This window comes from Antechinus flavipes, chromosome 2 (assembly GCF_016432865.1).
Source record: "Antechinus flavipes isolate AdamAnt ecotype Samford, QLD, Australia chromosome 2, AdamAnt_v2, whole genome shotgun sequence".
NCBI lineage: Eukaryota > Metazoa > Chordata > Mammalia > Dasyuromorphia > Dasyuridae > Antechinus > Antechinus flavipes.
In genome coordinates, this window is record NC_067399.1 from 183,624,106 (window position 1) to 183,644,588 (window position 20,483).

The 20,483-nt window shown below is 30.9% G+C and overlaps 1 protein-coding gene across 1 annotated transcript in view; it reads left to right on the forward strand.

Annotated features, from left to right (window-relative positions):
• CSMD1 (CUB and Sushi multiple domains 1) overlaps positions 1-20,132 on the forward strand; it is a 2,716,069-nt gene extending 2,695,937 nt beyond the window's left edge. Inside the window, exons 66-70 of the mRNA XM_051975995.1 lie at positions 3,828-3,989; positions 8,304-8,416; positions 9,544-9,631; positions 14,611-14,743; positions 16,704-20,132. Coding sequence (XP_051831955.1) covers positions 3,828-3,989; positions 8,304-8,416; positions 9,544-9,631; positions 14,611-14,743; positions 16,704-16,863 — 656 coding nt within the window. The 3' untranslated portion in view covers positions 16,864-20,132. The remainder of the gene's footprint in view (positions 1-3,827; positions 3,990-8,303; positions 8,417-9,543; positions 9,632-14,610; positions 14,744-16,703) is intronic.
• Positions 20,133-20,483: the final 351 nt, after the last annotated feature.

Sequence of the window (20,483 nt, forward strand, 5' to 3'; positions counted from 1 at the left end):
AGGACCATGTCTAAATGAAGGGGCAGGTCAGTTCTCCGAACTCTAAGCTCTCCACAGCTTTAAGACATTAAAATAAATAAATAACAGTTTGCTGTTATAAAACAGCACAAAGTACCTTAGACTTTCTCCTTTAATGGGAATCTTTTGAAAATGAATTATCTTGGGGCAGCTAGGTGGCACAGTGGATAGAGCACTAGTCCTGAAGTCAGGAGGACCAGAGTTCAAATCCAGCCTCAGACACTTAACACTTCCTAGCTGTGTGACCCTGGGCAAGTCACTTAACCCCAACTGTCTCAGCAAAAAAAAAAAAAAAAAAAAAAAAAAGAAAGAAAGAAAGAAAATGAATTATCTCACTATATATATGTCCCTATATTGGGGATACCAGGAAAGCATTAGTAATATGACTATAGTTTTTAAGGAAAAGTAAAATTCAAGATAGAATCATAAAATCTCAGAATTATAAGGGAGCTTAGGTATAAAATGTATACATGAAGAAAAATCCCCTCTACCATACGCTCCGTGTGTGGTCTTCTCTGGCTCAATTTGAAGATCTCTATCTAAAAGGAATTTATTGCCTTAAAATCTAATATCTTCCCCTTTGGGAAAGCTACCACTATTGGGAAATCATGCTGAAATTTGGCTTTCTATAATTTCTAAACATGACCCTTAACTATACCCTTTGGAAACAAGTAAAACAATTCTAATTATCCATCTATATCACAACCCTTCATATATTTAAGGCAGATATCATGTCATTGTAAAGTCTTTTCTTCTCCAGACCAATTATCTCTAATATGGCTGATTTTTACAAGTCATGCTTTCTAATTCTCTACTCATATTTAATTTACCCTTCCATATATGCTACATTTTGTAAATGTCAACCAATCAACATTTATTAACTGTTAACATGTATTCTTATCTTAATTGGATTTTTAAAAAGTGTTTCAAATAACAATATCAAATATGCTGACAATTGGTAAATGAATACAAAATGAGAACTATTATATTTTGTTTCCTAAGACAAATGCTAGGGGCTGAGAATCTTTTTTTTTTTATATGTCACAAATTAAGTTGCTATGTTACGATGATGATGCAATTAGACTTAGAGCTCACTAAATTTCCAAGCTCCCTTTTTAAAAAAATTTTTTTCAAGTTATCTTTCAATAAACTTATAGATAACTTTGTTTCTGCTTATTGTACCTTTATAATTAAAATTTTGGACTAATTTAATAAATAGATTTAAATATCTAGTAGATTTCACCCTGTTATCATCCTTTTACTCTAGACTATTACTGAGATCTTTCTGGACCTGAATCTTTCATCCACTTCATTAGCCAGCCATTCTTTCCAATTTTATGTTATCTGAAAGAGCATGCCTACAGCCAAGTCATTGATACAAAATTTTAAACAAAGAGGACTGAAGGGCTAAGAAAAACTCTCTATTGCATTTCTGGAGATTTTCCTTCGTTGAAATTGAATTTTTAATCGCTATTCTTTCGATTTTGTTTAATTACTTCCAAGTCGAGTTAATTATACTATTATCTATGAACAACATGGTATGGTTAATAGAGTTGTCTTTAAAGCTCATAAGACCCAGGTCCAAGTACTACTTCTGTAAAATACTATTTGACCCCCAGCAATTTGTTAGTGTCTGAATTTTAAACAACTCTCTTTAAAAATGCAAATTTCAAAGAAATTTTAAAACTGGAGACAACCTCCTTTCATAGGAGTTCCCTATACCAATAAAATCACAAATTCAAACCTTGTCCTACAAGTTATCCATTATTTCTTCTCCTTATCCACAAAAATGTCATGGCAATCTCTGCCAATTATCTTTCCAAAATCCAAGTATAATATATTTATAGCATTGTTTTGATGAATCTTTATAGTACCCTGATAACAAAAGGATGAAGTTAGTTTAAAATAATTTGTTCATAAAAATCCTGTCTCTATACTTACTCATTTTTACTTTTTTTTCTAAGTGTTTATACACCATATTTTTAATAACAAATTTTAGAATTTTTCCAGGAATCTTAAATCAAGCACAGCAGCCTATAATTTTGAGATATCTCCTAGCTTTTCCTGCTTGAAAAAAAAGCTTTATATTGTGTCTTTTGGCATGTTTCTCATTATCTCCAACTTTTTCATAAATGAATATTATATTTATAGCCAAGAATTCTTCAAATACTTTGGAAAATATATGTATATATATATATAAAAACATATATATGTACATATATACATACATACATTATATATATATACACACATTTTATATATATATATATATATATATATATATATATATATATATATAAAATTAGAATTCATCACCTGAACTCATTGAAGATAGCAATTATTTCTATTATCTTGGATTTATTTTGCCTCAAATATTTTGTTTTCTTCCTCTTCACTCTGAAGAGTTTCTTCCTGGTAGGAGAAAAGGAAATTTAATTAGTGTAGCATAATTTTGATTTCTCAGGGTCCCATGTTCTCAAGAAACAGCCTTTCCTCTAATTGAATTTTCTTTTGCCTTCAAAAGAACTTAAAAATAATTTATTTTTTTAAATGTTTCTTATTCTTCAATAACATTGACCTATTCTGAGTGTTAACACTCTTGATATTCTTAAAGAAAGCTGTCTTTTTCAAGGAAAAAATCCAGTTAAAGAGAGCCCACTAATATTTCTCCCTCCTCTAATATTTATTTTAAAGCAAAATTTCAAGTTGTGAGGGGCATCAACTATCTTATATTCCAATTTTAGTGCCATCAGAAACATTGTTTTTCAACATTCCTGATAGATGATATTGTTTTAAGGTATTACGGTATTAAGATATATGAAACCATAGATTCATGACATGGTTCTAAAAAAATATCTATTATAGGTTTCATAAATAAGTTTTCTGCACTATTTATGCAAGTAAGAGCCAAATTGAGTTTTAATACTAGTTAAAATCGTGGAAACACTGAGAAACCTTCTTTGGTTTGCAAATGTAAAGTCAGCAGCTAACAATTTTTCAAAGTCAAAATTCACATATTTGTATAGTTATATTAAAAACATTGTTTTTCACTTTCATTTGCAAATGACCTCTTATATGCTTTTCTCTGAATCAGTACCAACATTTTTTTCATAATTCCTAAGATTGTGCAATGTGTAGACACACTAATCTATTAAGAATACCAGCTATTTGGTGAATTTAGAGCAATATTAGCTAAATAGACATTTTCATACTCACTGAAAATTCCACACCTCAAAATCTACATCATTAATTTTTACATATATTATGGAAATTTATTTAAATAATCTCAAACTTTATATGAATTTCATTTTTACATCTGTTAGCCATTCACTATATTTAATTCAGAAGAAAAAAAAAAAAGTGTTCCATACCAGCCCTTTAGATGATTTTTTTTAAAGCATGACCTTTTCCCTTTGAAAATCTTTATGTCATTTTTTGAATTATACACTGTAGAATGTCAGATTCAATGACTGCTGATCTAAAAATTAGATCTAAAGAGTTTGTTAGAAGACTGTGACATCTTATTTGAAATTATACCATACTATTAGGTTCATTTGCACATGTAATGGTGAGGAGCACAGAAATAAGTTAAATTATTGTTGGTAGTATTGTTCTTGTTGTAGTCGTTGTTGTCATCATTGTGGTCATCATCATAATCATCACTTGTCTTTGGACCCTCATAGTGGATGAATGGCATTCTTTGTGACATCTAGGTTCAAGAGCTCTAATGTAGAAAGCAGAGAAATAAATGACTGATTTTAGTTTATGATGGTATCCTCTTAAATATATTTCCTTACTTTTTATTTCAGTTCCTTCTGATGTATTTTTCATCAACTCAGTGTGGAAAGGCTATTATGAGTATTTAGGGAAAAGACACCCTGCAACTTTAACTGTGGACTGGTTTAATGCAACTAGTAGCAAAGTAAATGCTACATTTATTGAAGGATCAAATGTAGAGCTAAAACTTTCAGGTGAGTTCTATGCCAATATCATGGGCATTTTAAAAAATATAATAACACATTTATACATTTATACAAAGACATGTAATGGATCATGGTATTCTTTATGTTATATGATAGAGTAAGGTGCAGAGTGAGACACATTTTTACATATAATTATCAAGGAAATCTGTTTTGCTTAATTATGAATATTCATTACAAATTTTTTTCATTATTTCCTCAGTGAGGTGATTCCTCAGTGAGAAAATAGATTTCTGTTAATATCTTTTTTTAAATAAAATAGTTAAGTAAAGTTCCACAAATATGAATTATTACATGTACCTTAAAATAAGTTCAGTGTATCACCAATTGATAAATTACCAAAGGATATGAAAAATTTTTAGATGATGAAATTTAAGTCTTCTATTGTCATATAAAAAAATGTTCTAAATCACTATTGATTAGAGAAATGCAAATTAAAACAACTCTGAGGTACCATCTCATAGCTCTCAGGTTGACTAAGATAACAGAAAAAGATAATGATAAATGTTGGAGGGGATGTGGGAAAACTGGGACAAGTAATGCATTGTGGTGGAATTGTAAAATGATCCAACCATTCTGGACAGCAATTTGGAACTTTACTCCAAAGGGCTATTAAAAATGTCCATACTCTTTGACCCAGAAGTGCCCTTACTGAGTCTGTTTCCCAAGGAAATCATAAAGGAAGGAAAAGGACCCTTGTGTGTAAAAATGTTTATAGCAACTCTTTTTGTAGTAACAAAGAATTGGAATATAAGTAGATGCCCATCAATTGGGGAATGGCTTATCAAGTTGTGGTATATGAAGATAATAGAATATTATTGTTTTATAAAAAATGATGAATAATAGAATATGGAAATATTTACAAGAATATGAGACTGAGTGAAACAAGCAGAACCAAGAATACATCATAGATAGTAACACCAAGATTGGGTGATGATCAACTATGAAAGACTTAGTGATTCAGTGATCCAAGGCAATCCCAATAAATTTTGGATAGAAAATGCCATCTGCATCCAGAAATAAAGAACTATGGAGATTAAATATAAATGAACACATGCTATGTTCACTCCTTTTTTTTTTTCCTCCATGGGACCATGAGTGTTTTGAGAGCATTCTATTCTAATATGTGCCAAATATTTAAATTAGTCTCCTTTTTCCTATAAACTCACTGATATCCCCTCTTCCACTGCTTCTACCCTTTTTTTTTCCATCAAGCTCATAATAATTCACAAACTTTTTCTTATTTCCCATGCTTTCTCTTCTTCTTCACAGCTTCCATCTGTCTCTCAGATTCTCTGAATCAAGCATCCACATTTTTTCATTTATTCATTTATCACTCTTCTCTATGATTTGACTTTCTATTTCCCTGAAAAACTTTCACAGTGTAGAGTGGCCAAACAATTATTCTTTAAGAGCTAATTGAGCAGTGGTTTTTAGTGAAACCTTGAAAAATCCAATTTTCATCCTCAGTTTCTACAAACTAAAAAATGATGTGTATTGATGACTTACCATTGAATAAGTAGTTCAGTTTAAATTTGGGAATCTGAGAGGAGATCTGGCTTCTATTGTAAATTCTTCCTTATTATATTAGAACATATAGTAATAGGAAATGAGCAGTAATATTACATAGCAGTAAGGGGGTAATTAGGTGGTGCAGTGGACAGAGGGTTGGGCCTGGAATCAAGAAAACTTATTTTCCTAAATCAAATTGGACCTCAGACACTAATTAGCTGCGTGACCCTGGGAAAGTCACTTAACCCTGTTTGTCTCAGTTCCTCATATGCAAAATAAATTGGAGAAGGGGGTGGCAAACTGTCCTAATAGCTTTGCCAAGAAACCAGAAATGGAGAAATGAAGAGTCAGACATGATTGAAAAACAAAGCAATTACAAGAATACATACCAGTAAATGTATAATAGATGTGTATTTTTCTAAATAGACTTAGGGAAATATGGGGCTATACATTCAGACTTTGCTAGACCCAGAAGACCTATCCTGACTCAGAAATAAGAACAACTAAATCCTAATGAATTAGAAAACTCTTGGTAATTTTAGCTTATAGTTTCAACCATACAATTTTAAAGAAAATATGAAGGTTCAGGTCTCAGAATTCATGTGGAATCAGGAAAATGGCCTGCATTTCTGAAATATTAACTTTTCAGCTAAGAATACATAATTATTGGCTCAGTAACCCTGGAAGCTTCAGGAGTTATAGTCTGGGGAGCACTTGTTAGCTTAGCATGAAACCAATTACATTTGCTCTTTCCAGAACAAAGCAAAATGATATTCTTCAAAATATCTTGAATGACAATCATCATATTTAGAAAGAGAACATTAAGCCAAATGAGTAAACCTTAATATCAGATTCGTGAACACTAAGTATTTAAGTTGTAATCAAATGTTAAATATGATCAGGATATCTTCTGATTCAGTCTCTTTCAAGGCTATAATCTGTCTTCTCCTTGACAATGGTCTTTCTTATGAGACTTAAAGAAATGTTCTTTCAAATGAATTTCAAACAACAGTCTTTGTAAATTTAGTCATAGATAATAGAAATCCCTTCTCATGATTAGAAGATTAAGAGGATAAATCCTCCTAATACATGTCCCAACTAGTTGTATAAACCTGTGTCAAATCCCTCTCCCTTTCTCATTTTCACACAAGTTAAGTACCTTTCTCTCCCAAAGGTGAATCATGTAAAATGAATTAGTTCCTTAATTTCAGTATTCCAGTTCATGATTGGTATATTTTTCTGTCTATGCATATTAAAACAAATATGAAACTTAAGAAAACAGTTTTATATTGTTTTAATTTACAGGTGAAACACGAAAGATTTAGGAAAACAATATTTACACTTAAGATAAAAAAAAAACAAAACATTCTGTTGCTGGTAAAAGGAATAGAACTAAAATTTACTGAGTTCCTTCCTTCATATCAGAAATATTTATTTGAAGGCCTGCTATATAGATATTGCCATACTATTCACAGTGGAGCTAAAGGGAACATGTAGTTGAGATGTTATATAATCTTTATTTTCCTGGAGTCCACAATTCTAGTACCACCTTAAAAATTAAGCCTAGACCAGTGCAAATTTTTCCAAAAGTCTTAATGTAGTTTTAAGCTATTAAGGCATATGGATTTATGCTAATGTAATTGAACTATTAAAATTTAAAACTGTGCTAATACTTCTGGAACACCCTACATAATATATAAAAATTCATGACAAACTCATTAGAAGAACATATTATATTTGAGATATAAATGAAAATAGAAGAAAGAAGCTTTTTTCCGAATAAAATAATCATGGAAGGCATCCTGGAGAAGATTGCACTTCAATTTATTTTAAAGGATGAATGAATTTAAATGGGTATGAAAAGTTGAGTATTTCAAGAGCAGATGAATTTTAAATTGAAATTTTAAAAAATCACTCCTTTTCTTTTTGTTTTTTTCTTTTTAAAATATTTTATTTTATTTTATTTTATTTTATAATAACTTTATATTGACAAAATCCATGCCAGGGTAATTTTTTTTACAACATTATCCCTTGCACTCGTTTCTGTTCCGATTTTTCTCCTCCCTCCTTCCACCCCCTCCCCTAGATGGCAAGCAGTCCTATATATGTTAGATATGTTGCAGTATATCCTAGATACAATATATGTTTGCAGAACTGAACAGTTCTCTTGTTGCACAGGGAGAATTGGATTCAGAAGGTAAAAATAACCTGGGAAGAAAAACAAAAATGCAGATAGTTCACATTCGTTTCCCAGTGTTCTTTCTTTGGGTGTTGCTGCTTCTGTCCATCATTTATCAATTGAAACTCAGGTCTCTTTGTCAAAGAAATCCATTTCCATCAGAATACATCCTCATATAATATCGTTGTTGAAGTGTATAATGATCTCCTGGTTCTGCTCATTTCACTTAGCATCAGTTCATGTAAGTCTCGCCAAGCCTCTCTGTATTCATCCTGCTGATTACTCCTTTTCTTGATTCTAAAATATTAATCTCCACATTTGTAAATCCTCTATTTATTGCTTCCACACTCTTAGTAATTACCTGGAAAATGGCAGTTTTTAAGAAACTTTTAAGATTTAATGAAATCACTAAAGCTTAATGTATACCCACCCTGTTTTCCTATAATAAGACCAATAAATATTCAATTTTGCATATTTGAAAACTTGTGTGAAATTAAAATTAATCCCTAAAAAGCCACTGTTTTTAGATCTGAATCTCTCTAAGGAGAAGAGAATTAGACAAATAATTTTAGGGAGAATTTATTCTTACTGATTCTCCCTAATGTCATTTGTAGGTGTTTATAAGAAGGAAGAAGCTCATTTACTTCTGAAAGTTTTCCAGATTAAAGGACCAGTGGAAATTTTTGTAAGCAAGTTTGAAAATGACAACTGGGGACTAGATGGTTATGTAAGTATTCTGTATGAGTTCTACAAAGCATATTCTTCTCTAAGTAGATAACTTCTTGGTCAAAACTAGGCACTTTACTTTGAAAGTGAGAATGAAATCAGTCATATTTCTCTTTATTTTTTGCCACAGGTAGAATACCCAGAAGTATGGAACATTGTATGTGATGTCAAATTTTCAAAATATTATTGAGTTCTGCTATTTTTCTCTCATTCTTCCTTTTCTTTAAAAAAAAAATTTATACTAAGAAAGGAAAGGATGGACTACAAGGGAAAATTTTAAAAATATATTTAGAAGCAGAACATGAAGCCAAATGGGTAAACTTCATATCAGAACAATACAAAAGATATCAATAAAAACCCATGAAAAAAAAAAAGTCACAACTATTTTAAGAGATAGTTGAGTTCTACATTGATTGCCAACATGTCTTCCTTTGATAATGACAAATTATCTCTTTATCAAATGTCATTTTGAAGTTCTTGGCAACAAGATGAGCTTTGTGGAGGGGATATAATGTGAACTTATATATTGTGTTATATTAGAATTCATTATTAAGCTTTCCATGGCTGGATGACCTATACCTGAGATTCCCACTACTTTAAGTGAAGGAACAAGTTCAGAATCTTCTAACATTTCCTAAAGACAATTAGTAGAGCTATCCACTTGGAGCTGAAGTTTCAGGCCAACTTGTTAGTTTGTAAGCTTAGAATATAGCTAAAACCACTAAGATTATGCATGGTATATCCATGCTACTTCTAGTAGTAAGCTGATTCACAAATACAGTTTTCATATTTTATGTGTTTCATTTATTAATTTTTTCCATGTTGGCTGCCACCATGGAAAACTGAGGGTGAATTGTAATATATTTATAGCTTTATAACTTAAATGAAAAAAAATGTATTCAAGGAACAAATTTCACATATCACATATAATCATTTATTTGGTATCATCTTTATATTTGTTGCTATTTTGTACATACACATAAATACTAAAAATAGTAGCATGTAAGTTAGTGGATATACCTCAAAATCTGAAAACTGAGAATAGTGATCATATTTCTGAAGACTAACAATTGTTATTTTTCATTTTTTCCTCAACTTAATCTTCTTCTTCTTCTTCATGTACATTAGGTATCATCAGGGCTTGAAAGAGGAGGATTTACATTTCAAGGTGATATACATGGGAAAGACTTTGGAAAATTCAAGCTAGAAAGACAAGGTAATATTGTGCTTCTAAAATTAGTTGTATGAAGACATTTTTGCTCTAGCTCAATAACATACATATAATGTGCTCACAATCAATTGAGTGAAAACAGATTCAATGAAAGCATGCATTTCTTATTAATTTTGAAAACATGTATCACACATTGTGTAAATTAATGCAAGATTACCAATATATGGTTTTCTACAATTAATTATTCAATAATTAAAATTTTGCTAAGCCCTATATGCTAAATTCTGTGCTCAGTGCTGGGGGAAATAATAAATTTACATAAGAAGCAATGCCTGCCTTCATGGATCTTTCAGTATGGTTGAGATATGAAAAATAATCCCAAATATCTTATAATATTGTTTCACCTATACACGCTAGAGTTGTACAAAATAAAGTGAATGCTAAATCCTGAATCTATTACTAAGAATGAAAACACAAGCAAAAAAGAATTTTGGAAAAGTTTACATTAAGATCAACTTTAAAACAAAAATTATGCAAGGGATCATACTCCTGCCAGAGGGAACAATGTGAATATATTCATAGAGACAGGAATGGTATAAAGGAGATAAATTACTTTACAGCTTAGTTAAACATATAGCATACAATTCACATAAGAGAGCAGTATGAAATATCTGGATGGGTAGGGTTATGATGAATTATGGAAAGATTGGAATGTCAGGCAAAATTTTATTCACTGAGGAATTGGAGCCATTGATATGTATGTTTTTGGTTTGTTTTGGTTTGTTGTTAATAGATTGACACAATCATATTGCTAGATGAGTAAGTTTACATAACCATAATATTAGGGATGGAGTAAAGTAAAGTTTAAAAAAGAAACAAAACCTAAAGCTATGATGAATTATTTGGAGATTCCTGAAACAGACAAAAGAAATGATAATAAAGGCCTAGAATGATTGCTATAGAAATGGAGGGAAGAGGACAAGAATGAAAAAAAAAAAAAATCCTTCAAATAGAATCTATAAGATCCGATAACTAATTGGTTATAAAAAGAAAAGGAGAATAGTCAAATATAATATAATTTGAAATATTAGTGAAGAATTTCATAAGGGAAACAATGAAGGGGCAAAAAAATAAGCACAAAAGATAAGTTTGAGGTATTGGCAGGACAGCCATACAGAGATACGTTTTAGGGGACTGGAGAAGTAGTCCTGATATTTTGGGGAGAAAGCCAAACTTAGAGATGGAGATTTATGAATCATTTGCAGTGGTAGCGTTAAAGTTATAAAATTAATGGGATTTTAGGAGGGATATGAGAGAAAAGAGAAGAGATAAGAAGTCATAATCTTGGGGAACATCTACCTAAAAGAAGCTAGAAGTGGACAAAAACCAGCATAGACAAAGAAAGAATTCTAAGAAAGGTCAATTAATCAGGAATGTGTCATATCTTTAAATCCAAAGTATTCAGCAGAAGAATATGTCAATGTCAAAACAATGTCAAAAGCCAGATACAGGTAGGAAAGGATGAGGACTTAAAACAAAACAAACTTTTATAATTGGGAAGTTATTGGTGCCATTTAAGATAATCATTTCTATGGAGGCTTGGGGACAGAGCTATTTTACAAGGGATTAAGAATAGGTGTTAATAGAGACATATAGAAAACTTTTTTTTTTCAAAAACCATGTTAGTGAAGAGGAAGATAAAGATGAAATGATAATTGGGTGGAATAATTTTGCATTTATAAAGACTCTAGTAAAATGATCAAAGATAGTTTGTAAAATAGACAATGTAATATTCAAATGAAAATAATTCTCCATGAACTAATTCAAAACAATCTATACTGATATTTAAAACAATCTAGTTTCAATACTAGGGAATCTATTGACATTGATATTGTTATTTTCACATAAGAAAATGTATCTCATCATTCATTCATATATTCATTCTTCCTATAAAAAAATTAAGTAGTATATATATGCTATATATATATATACATATATATATGTATATATATATATACAGATTAAAATGTAATTAGGAAATGTTCAGCAGAATAAAAATACAATGAATTTGTGGTGTCTTAGCCAATAGGTGACTTGTAGTAATCTGTTTTTGTTTGAGTTTGATATTACTGCTTTATACTACGTTCCTGATCAATCAAATTATGCCACATTCTAAAAATATGCATTTATTTCACTAAAGGAAGATTTCATTTCAATTCAATTCAGCATTTCAATCTTATTGAATGCTAAGGATTAGCTAGACACTGAAGTGGGTACAAAAATGAATAAAACAAGTTTATTTTTAAAATCGGCATTGAATCATGGGATTCTCAGACTTTAGTGTTTCTGCAAATGATGTTGCTTACTAATAATATTTGTACTCAGATTCATTTTCACACTTAATATTAAAATTTATTTTAATTTTATTTTATAAGTAAAATATTTTACTTATAATAATCTCATTTGAATGAAGTTCACTAACAGATTAAGCTAGAGAAAGGAGAGTGTAACAAGTAAAGGGAGTGATGACTTGAGAAACAACAGAAGTGGCAAATGATTAGAGGTCATGAAGAAGACAAAGAACAGTTTTTGGGGCTTTCTGTAAGGAAATTTACATTAGCTATGAGTGGAAGTTGCAAAGTAAATTTTGGCTCAACATAAAGGAAATTTGCGTAACATTTAACATTATCCATAACCTAAATGAGTTGTTTCAGTAAGTGATGAAGGTTCCTTTTCACTAATGAGCCTCTCTCATAGTCTGGAAACATATTTGAGTAAGTTTTAGAGAGAATTCTTAAATGGGTGCAATTTGGGCTATACAAATAACCCCTAATACTTCCACTTCTGAGCTTCTATATTTTTGCTTCTTCTCCTTCATCCTTCAAGGCAAATCAAATGTTATCAATTTTAATTCTGATGAATCTTTTGAATTCTTTCATTTTCCCATTGCCAACTCTTATGACCTTTTTTCCCAACTAAATTATTGTAATGCAAGGATAGAGAACCAGCATTTCTCATATGTCACTCATATGTTTACTAAAGTCTTTCAAGGCTACCAGATGGTTTGGCCTGTTCAAGTGATTTAATATCTGAAAAAGATATGGTTTTGTTCATAAAATGACATATTATCTGTTTCACAGCTTCTTTCTAAGAACCATTTTACTTTTATATCTGATTTGCTGGTAAAATTTATTCTTTTTTCCCTTGACTTCTGTGATGGCTGCTACTTTAACTTTCATAACTACTTGATAGCTTCATAATTTTTCTTTCATTCCCTATTTAGATATCTTCCAAGACTCTTCTCTACATTTTTAATATGCTCACTCTTGATTATAACATTAATTCTAAATGTTTCATTATCAACTATGAGTAGATGATTTCTAAATCTATAAATACCTAATCTTTCTTGGGCTCTCTAATTCTGCCAATTACCAACTTCCTGCTGGATATCTCTACCTCTATATCCTTATGATACAACAACACACTCAAAGTTCAAATCATGTTCTCCCACTTAAACCATTTACTCCCTTTTGAGAAATTAAAAGAAGATATGTATTCTTTTCACTACACTACATTGACTCTCTACTATTTATAAGCAATACCAGGACAATTTAATAGAGGTAGCACAAATAATAAATCTATCTCATTTCAAAATCACCAAATTTCAACAATTATATTGTGCTTGTATTTTAATTGACTATTACCTAATTTCATCTCCATCATATTAGTTGCATCTGTTAAATGATGATTCTCTACTGTATTTTTACTTTCTGCCTATGTGATTACTACATGTAGTCGTCTCCTATAAGATGGTCTTCCTCATTCAAATGAGATTGATTTCTAGTTTGATTATAATAGCTTCGCAGAAGAAAAACATTTAATTTATATTAAACAGTTAAATAGTTCCCTTTGAAATGAACTGAAGTTATTTCATATTATTAGAAACTGGTCAGAACCTTCAAGAAATAGTTTTATACTCCTCAATGCCTTCCTATTTGAGTAATATTCATATCCAAAATCTCATATCCAGTGATTTTTATTGTACATTTTAGTAATTTATCATAAAAGTAGCCAGAATGTAGTAAAAAGAGTATCCCCAGACTATTGAAGAGATATCAGTTTGAACCACAACTTTCTTACTATTTATTAAGCAGAAGCAAATCATTTAGTTTCTCTGATATTTCTCAGTTGTCATCTACCAAATTTAAGACTTTAACTGGATGATCTTTAACTTCTCTTTTAGTTCTAAGTACTCATATTTTATATGTTGACCAATCAACCAAGTATATATTGAGAGTTTACTATATGCTGGATTCTGTGTAAGGCCCTAGAGATTCAAACACAATGAATCAAACAAATCTCTGTTCTCAAGGAATTTATGTTCCAAAAGAGTACCTAACAAATATAAATCCCAGTATATAAAAATAAATACAATGCAGAGAAATAAAAAGTTGTTTATAAAGGAGGACACCAGAACTTGAGGGTAGCAGGAAAGATATCATGTAGAAAGTTCTACTTGAATCCATCTTAAGAAAAGAGAGGGACTTTATGACCAAACATCCAGAAGGATGCAGTTTAAACTGGAGATGGCCAGTTTAAAGGCATGGAACTAAAAATATAATATCATTTGTAAAGAACAGAGAACATCCCACTTTAAGTTGCTCTCAGAGTAAATAAGGGGAAGTAATATATATAGTAATACATATATATATATATATATATATTTTAATTTCTCTGCATTGTATTTATTTGTATTGTATTTATTTTTATATACTGGGATTTATATTTGTTAGGTGCTCTTTTGGAACATAAATTCCTTGAGAACAGAGATTTGTTTGATTCATTGTGTTTGAAGCTCTAGGGCCTTACACAGAATCCAGCATATAGTAGACTCTCAATATATACAGATTATAAAAGTTTTTTAGAAGCTTACCAAAGGAGGTGATCATAAAAAAAAAAAAAATTCTTATCTGATTTTTTTCATGATTTTGTATTAAATAACTTATTTTCTTTTCCTTTTTCAGGTCCTTTAAATATAGATCCAGATTCTTCAAATCATTATTATGGAACAAATAGCAGTTCTGTTGCAGCTGCCATTCTAGTTCCATTCTTTGCACTCATTTTATCAGGTTTTGCATTTTACCTCTACAAACACAGGTATTGTACAAATCATTATGGGCAAATCTTTGAGAATGTAACTGCATCAGCTTTCTAAGAAACTCTTATTACAGTACATGATTTTAATATTTCAGCAATATTCTCTTCTTAAATTAAAATGACATAAGCAGTTCTCTAACACACAAAGCCAGTTTGACCAACCCCAAACAATATATATTTAAGAGAAAAAAGCCAGCAGACTATGAAAGAAACATTGTTGAACCTTTGTAGTTAATTAGGGAATATGATGAAAGAAGGTTTTTAAAAGAAACTAAGAGCTTCAAAATTATACACACACATACACACACACACACACACACACACACACACATACACACACACAATGAGCGGTCTCTCACTGGTATTATTCAAATAGGAGCAAAATGCCCTGATGCTGCTGTGGCTGTTGTAGAAGGGCATTTCATACTTGAGATGGGATGTCTTGTAAAATGGCATTTTAGTCTGCTTTTCACTCTAAGGTTCTTTGATTTTATAAACTATTTTTATAGAGAATTTATTTGTTTTAAATAGATACTGGTATAATAATATGATGTAGTAGGCTGACATTGAATAGATAAGAAGCCTCAAAATAAAGAATACGTGGGTTCAGAAGTTTCCTATGAAAAATATTGTCTTAGTGATGCTAGAAAAGTCTCTAAACTACTCAATCCCTCAGGAAATTCTCTGACAGATTAAAAAAAATTACAGCAGTGTGTGTGTGTGTGTGTGTGTGTGTGTGTGTGTGTGTGTGTGTGTGATGGGGTTCCTTTGGCAGTTTGGTGAAGCCTAATGAGCTGCTTGTCAGAATAATGTTTTGAGATATTTGGAATGAAATATGTAAGATTCAAAGGAAAGTAATTATGTTGAAATAAAAAATATCAAAATATTTAAAATAGTGAACCTAGCTAAAGAACTTCTAGTGTGGTATGAAAAGCTCAAAAATATAGTTTCATTTTACCAGAAAATTTAAAATGATCAAGAGAAAAATTTTCCTTTTCCTCCATGACTTCTTTTAGTTTTGTTTTTCTACTCTTAGAAGCCAGAGCAGAAAATGAAATTAAAAACATTTAGTAATTTGAGTTGAGCATTCAGCTCATAATTTGCCTATAATAAATATACTCTGGGCATTTTATTTTGATGATTCCCTTCTTTTGCCTTCATTAATTGATATTTCTTAAGTGTGAGGAATGGGAGCACAGTAATATGTTAGGTTGAAGAAGGAAATCCAACCCAGAATCTTAAAAACTTTAAGCCCTTGATGTACACTAAAAAATAAGACAAAATAAAATAAAATGAAGTAAAAAAAGGAATAAATAAGGATGTAGTCTATGCACCTAGTAATTCAATGTCTGAATAATCTCGATAGAAAGAAAATTAGTAAAGGAAAATAAAACAGAAAAACTTCTTAGAAAGGTATAGTAGAAGGAAACCTATTAAACAACAACAACAAAAAAATCTGAGGGGAGAAGAGAGAAGATTCTTTACTAGACTTTTTAACTTAACATAGAAAAAAGAAGGAATAAAAATAAATAGTAAATAGATAATTAAGTAAATGAAAGAAAAATAAAGTCAAATGTCCAAACGAGGGAAATTTAAGTTTTAGTTTCAAATATAGTAACTTAAGACCTGAATAAAAATGTAAGTATATACATATATGTCAAATAAACAAAAGTTCATTGGGATCCTCAATAATTTTTACTCACTTAAAGGGAATATGAAACTAAAAACTTTGAGAAGTGTTAGATTAGAGGTTCTTCAAGTTCATTGCTAACTCTAAGCCTATAATTTCATTTTCCTATAATATTCCTATTGGAATTAATCTCCAGTATGTTGTATTCTGTCTACTGAAATATCAGATGTATGAAATGTTTATCCTGACTAAAGTATAGTATTATTATGACAGGTAAAATGTTTGTCTTAAGACTTATTATTTATTCTTCTTTATAATCTTCCTTTTCAGAACAAGACCAAAAGTACAGTATAATGGCTATGCTGGACATGAAAACAGTAATGGACAAGCTTCATTTGAAAATCCTATGTATGATACAAACTTAAAACCCACAGAAGCAAAAGCTGTGAGGTTTGACACAACTCTGAACACAGTTTGTACAGTGGTATAGCCTTCAGTGCCCCCAAAATGACTGATTCATAGCCATACCTCTGATGGACAAGCAGTAATTCCTTTGGTGCCATATACCACTCTCCCTTCTACTCTTGGCTTTGCTGTGGTAATCTTGAACATCTTCTCCTGGCATATACATGCAGCTGAAATTCCTAGTAAAATGGGTCAAAGTCTTCTGGGGATCAAATCAAAGACACCATCTTCATTCTTGAAAGTGGATTGAAAGTGCTTGGCTGCATCTGCTTGAAATCAAGGCACACTTAAGGAAGACTGCCAACTCATGCCAATTTGTCATACTTAATGCCTCAGACTTTCATATTCGTATGTGACTGGGATGCCTTTCAATGCAATTTTCGGGCACTTGGATATATCCTTTGGGTGCCATAACAAAACAAGAGCACCACACTATATTTTTGGTTTAGTTTTGTTTTGTTTTAATCCCCATGAACAGAAATGTTCTGAAGGAAAAAAAAAAGCTTTCCTAAAAAAGAAGAAACCTTTTTGGTAAATGCACACACCTACAAATGCTTTTTGGTGACATCACTGAGATGCTCTTGCAGTTGGACAAACTCACAGTATGTCTCCAATATTCATACATAGGGCAGTCTTCAAATTTCCCAGTCAGCTGTTGTATTGCAGAATTTTTGATGCACAATTTTTTGCACTAGTGTGTTCTGAATGACTAAAATTCTGATACAAACTATGTATACAGGGTTTCTACACACTGTCCATTGTATATAAGCATTATCTACATTGTCAAGCTCAGCATTCCATGGTCAGTTTTTTTGTTGACCTATTAGACAATATTCCCCAGATTTGGTACAGGTTTGAAAAGAGATATGATACTGAATACATTTTCAGGTTTTCTTTTATTAAATTTTATTTATTTATTTATTTTTGCTCCATTTATATAGATAAAACCATTGGGCATGTCAAGAAAGGGAGAAAAAAAAAGTCCACCTTCATTTCCAGTATTTTTTTTTTCCTTTGATTGTACCATCATCAGTCACTTATTGTCCGTATCATCCTATTAAACAGCAGGGGGGTTGGCAGCAATTGCTGCCTGCCGTGTAAAAATGTGAATAGTAATTTATTTTAGATAGCTCACAAAACATGTGAGTTTTAGCTCACAATACAGTCTTCCCTTTTACATTACGGCCATTCTTCCTTTTGACGGGGCATCATTTTTTGATATTGCATGAAAGACAATGTAGTCCACTAGCACACAGAACCCAGTGAGAATTGTAAGTATCAAAATACTATTCAGTTTTTTTTCTCTATAAGAAAGAAAAAAGCAAAACTGCTGACCTTGGTTCATATAATTTTCTTTATTAATCACATGTCTGCTTCATGCTTTGTAATCCCCCAGTTGAAAAAGAAAATATAATAATTTTAAAATCACAGGAAACCATGTAGCTGAATTGTGAATTAAAAGATAAATATTGTTTCTTCTGAAATTCAAAGGGGACAGAACCACAACATGAAGGCAGGGGGGAAATGTATGTATGTATGGGTCTGAAGTTCAAGATGACTGTTCTTTAGCATTGAGTTCTATATTTTGATAAAATGATTACAAACTTTTAAGTTTTGTGTTATTAAATTCTTAAAACCCCTTCCCTGAATTCCTAATTGAAAGTAAGGGAAATGGGAAATGTTGTTTCTAAATGTCTTTTGTTTGATAAGGAGTCATATTTAATTTGGTTCAACAAAGTTTTCTTAAATACATACTTTGTGCACTGCACAATATTAAACCATCTAAGATTTTTCTTTTTATTATTAGTCCATTAAAAACATAGCTTCAAGACATGAAAATAAGGTTTGGAAAAAAGTCAAGATTTAAAAAAAGATAGCTTGCTCTTTATTGAAAGGGCATATATTTTTTAAGGAGAACAAGTGAATTTCTTCCAGTATTGTTTTTTGCATTTCAGTTTTGCTGATGAAAACTGTTGTGAATACAGTGTATTCTTTGAACAAATGTCCGACTTGATAGCACTTCTGGATTTTGCGTCTTCTCTCAAAGTCTCTCAACAGAATTAAAAATACCAGTAGAATGTAGTATTGAGTGACTGACCCATCGATTAATAACATCAGAACATTTGGATAGATTGTGGATTTTCTGTACCGGTGAGAACAGGGTTACCACACATATAGATATGATCTCTCTCACACACACATATACACTCATATTCACACGCTATGTATATACATATATATAAAATGTATATATCTAAGCTTGAGTCATTCAAACAAGGTGCAAAATGCTGACTTCAGAGCCTGAATGGATGCTTTCTGCTCCCACACTCCTGACTTGTAGGTTGATAACATAAAGTAATCCTGAGATAGCAGGAGATAGATAAAAGAAATTATGTATTGGTTGATAGACTGTGTGAATGTGTGTGAGTGAATGTGTGCATGTGTGTGTGTATTCAATTCAGATTTCTCTTTAGTTATAAATTAATTATAAATTTTTAAAGATTTAATTTTTACTTTCTATTTCTCTTATGAGAATTTTGCCTGCAGTTTTTCTGTAAGCTATGTGTTAAATTCCCTTAACTGAGAGATCTTTGAGGAATGCTGATCCAAAAGTCAGGAAATGTGCTTGCTGAGGTATCTAGAGAAGACTTCCCTAAAGTTGACCAGACTCCAAGGGGGGTGGGGTGGGGTGGGAAACAACATGCTATAATAGGTTATGTGCTTCAAAGCTATTTAAAGCTGCTGCTTGTTCCACACATCTTGCCTTTCTCCAGGCTAGCTGCAATAATTTTTTTTTCTTCTGTAAAATATTTTGTAAACAGACAACAACAACACAAAGCTATTATAAAAGGGGAAAAAAGAACGCTGGCATTACGATCAAGTCAACCCCATCTTCATTCCCAGTAATCCATCCTGTCATTTCACTACATGCTGCTGACATGAAGTAGGTGCAAAAGAACTTTTTGTACAGAGATATATTTTTTATGAAGAATTTGTAAAATTATTAAATATGCTGTAATTTTTTGATTAATGTAGGTAAATTGTTAAAAAAAAATAAATGTTTTTACAATAAAAATGTAATTTCCCAATAATGTAATATGTACCATCTCTAGCTGATTTTCAGTTCCAATCCTATTACACATGTATTAATATTCAAGTGGCCTGTTAAAATAAACAATATCTTTTTGGCAAAAAAAAAATAAATATTAAAAAAAATAAAGAGTGTAAAATAGCCTGTGCAATGCCACCTATCTTGAAAGCAAAATCAAAGTTCTAATTAAATATTTAATTTTAGATTTCCATCTTTTGCGTGATTTTTTTAAAAAAATATTTTCTTGCCTTACACAAAGGTGTGAGGGTGTGTGTGTGTGTGTGAGAGAGAGAGAGAGAGAGAGAGAGAGAGAGAGAGAGAGAGAGAGAGAAAGAGAGAGAGAGAGATTGAAATGAGTAGATCACTTAACAAAGAATTAAAATTTTTATAAAATGTCAGACTTTTAAGTCTAGGATAAGAAAGGATTGACATCTGGTGAAATTTGTTCTTGTCAAAATGGGAAAAATAAATACATGGGAGAAATATTGACCATTGTTTCTAAATTTTTTTTTAATACTTATGATAATACAATAACAGGTTATGGTTTATTTCTA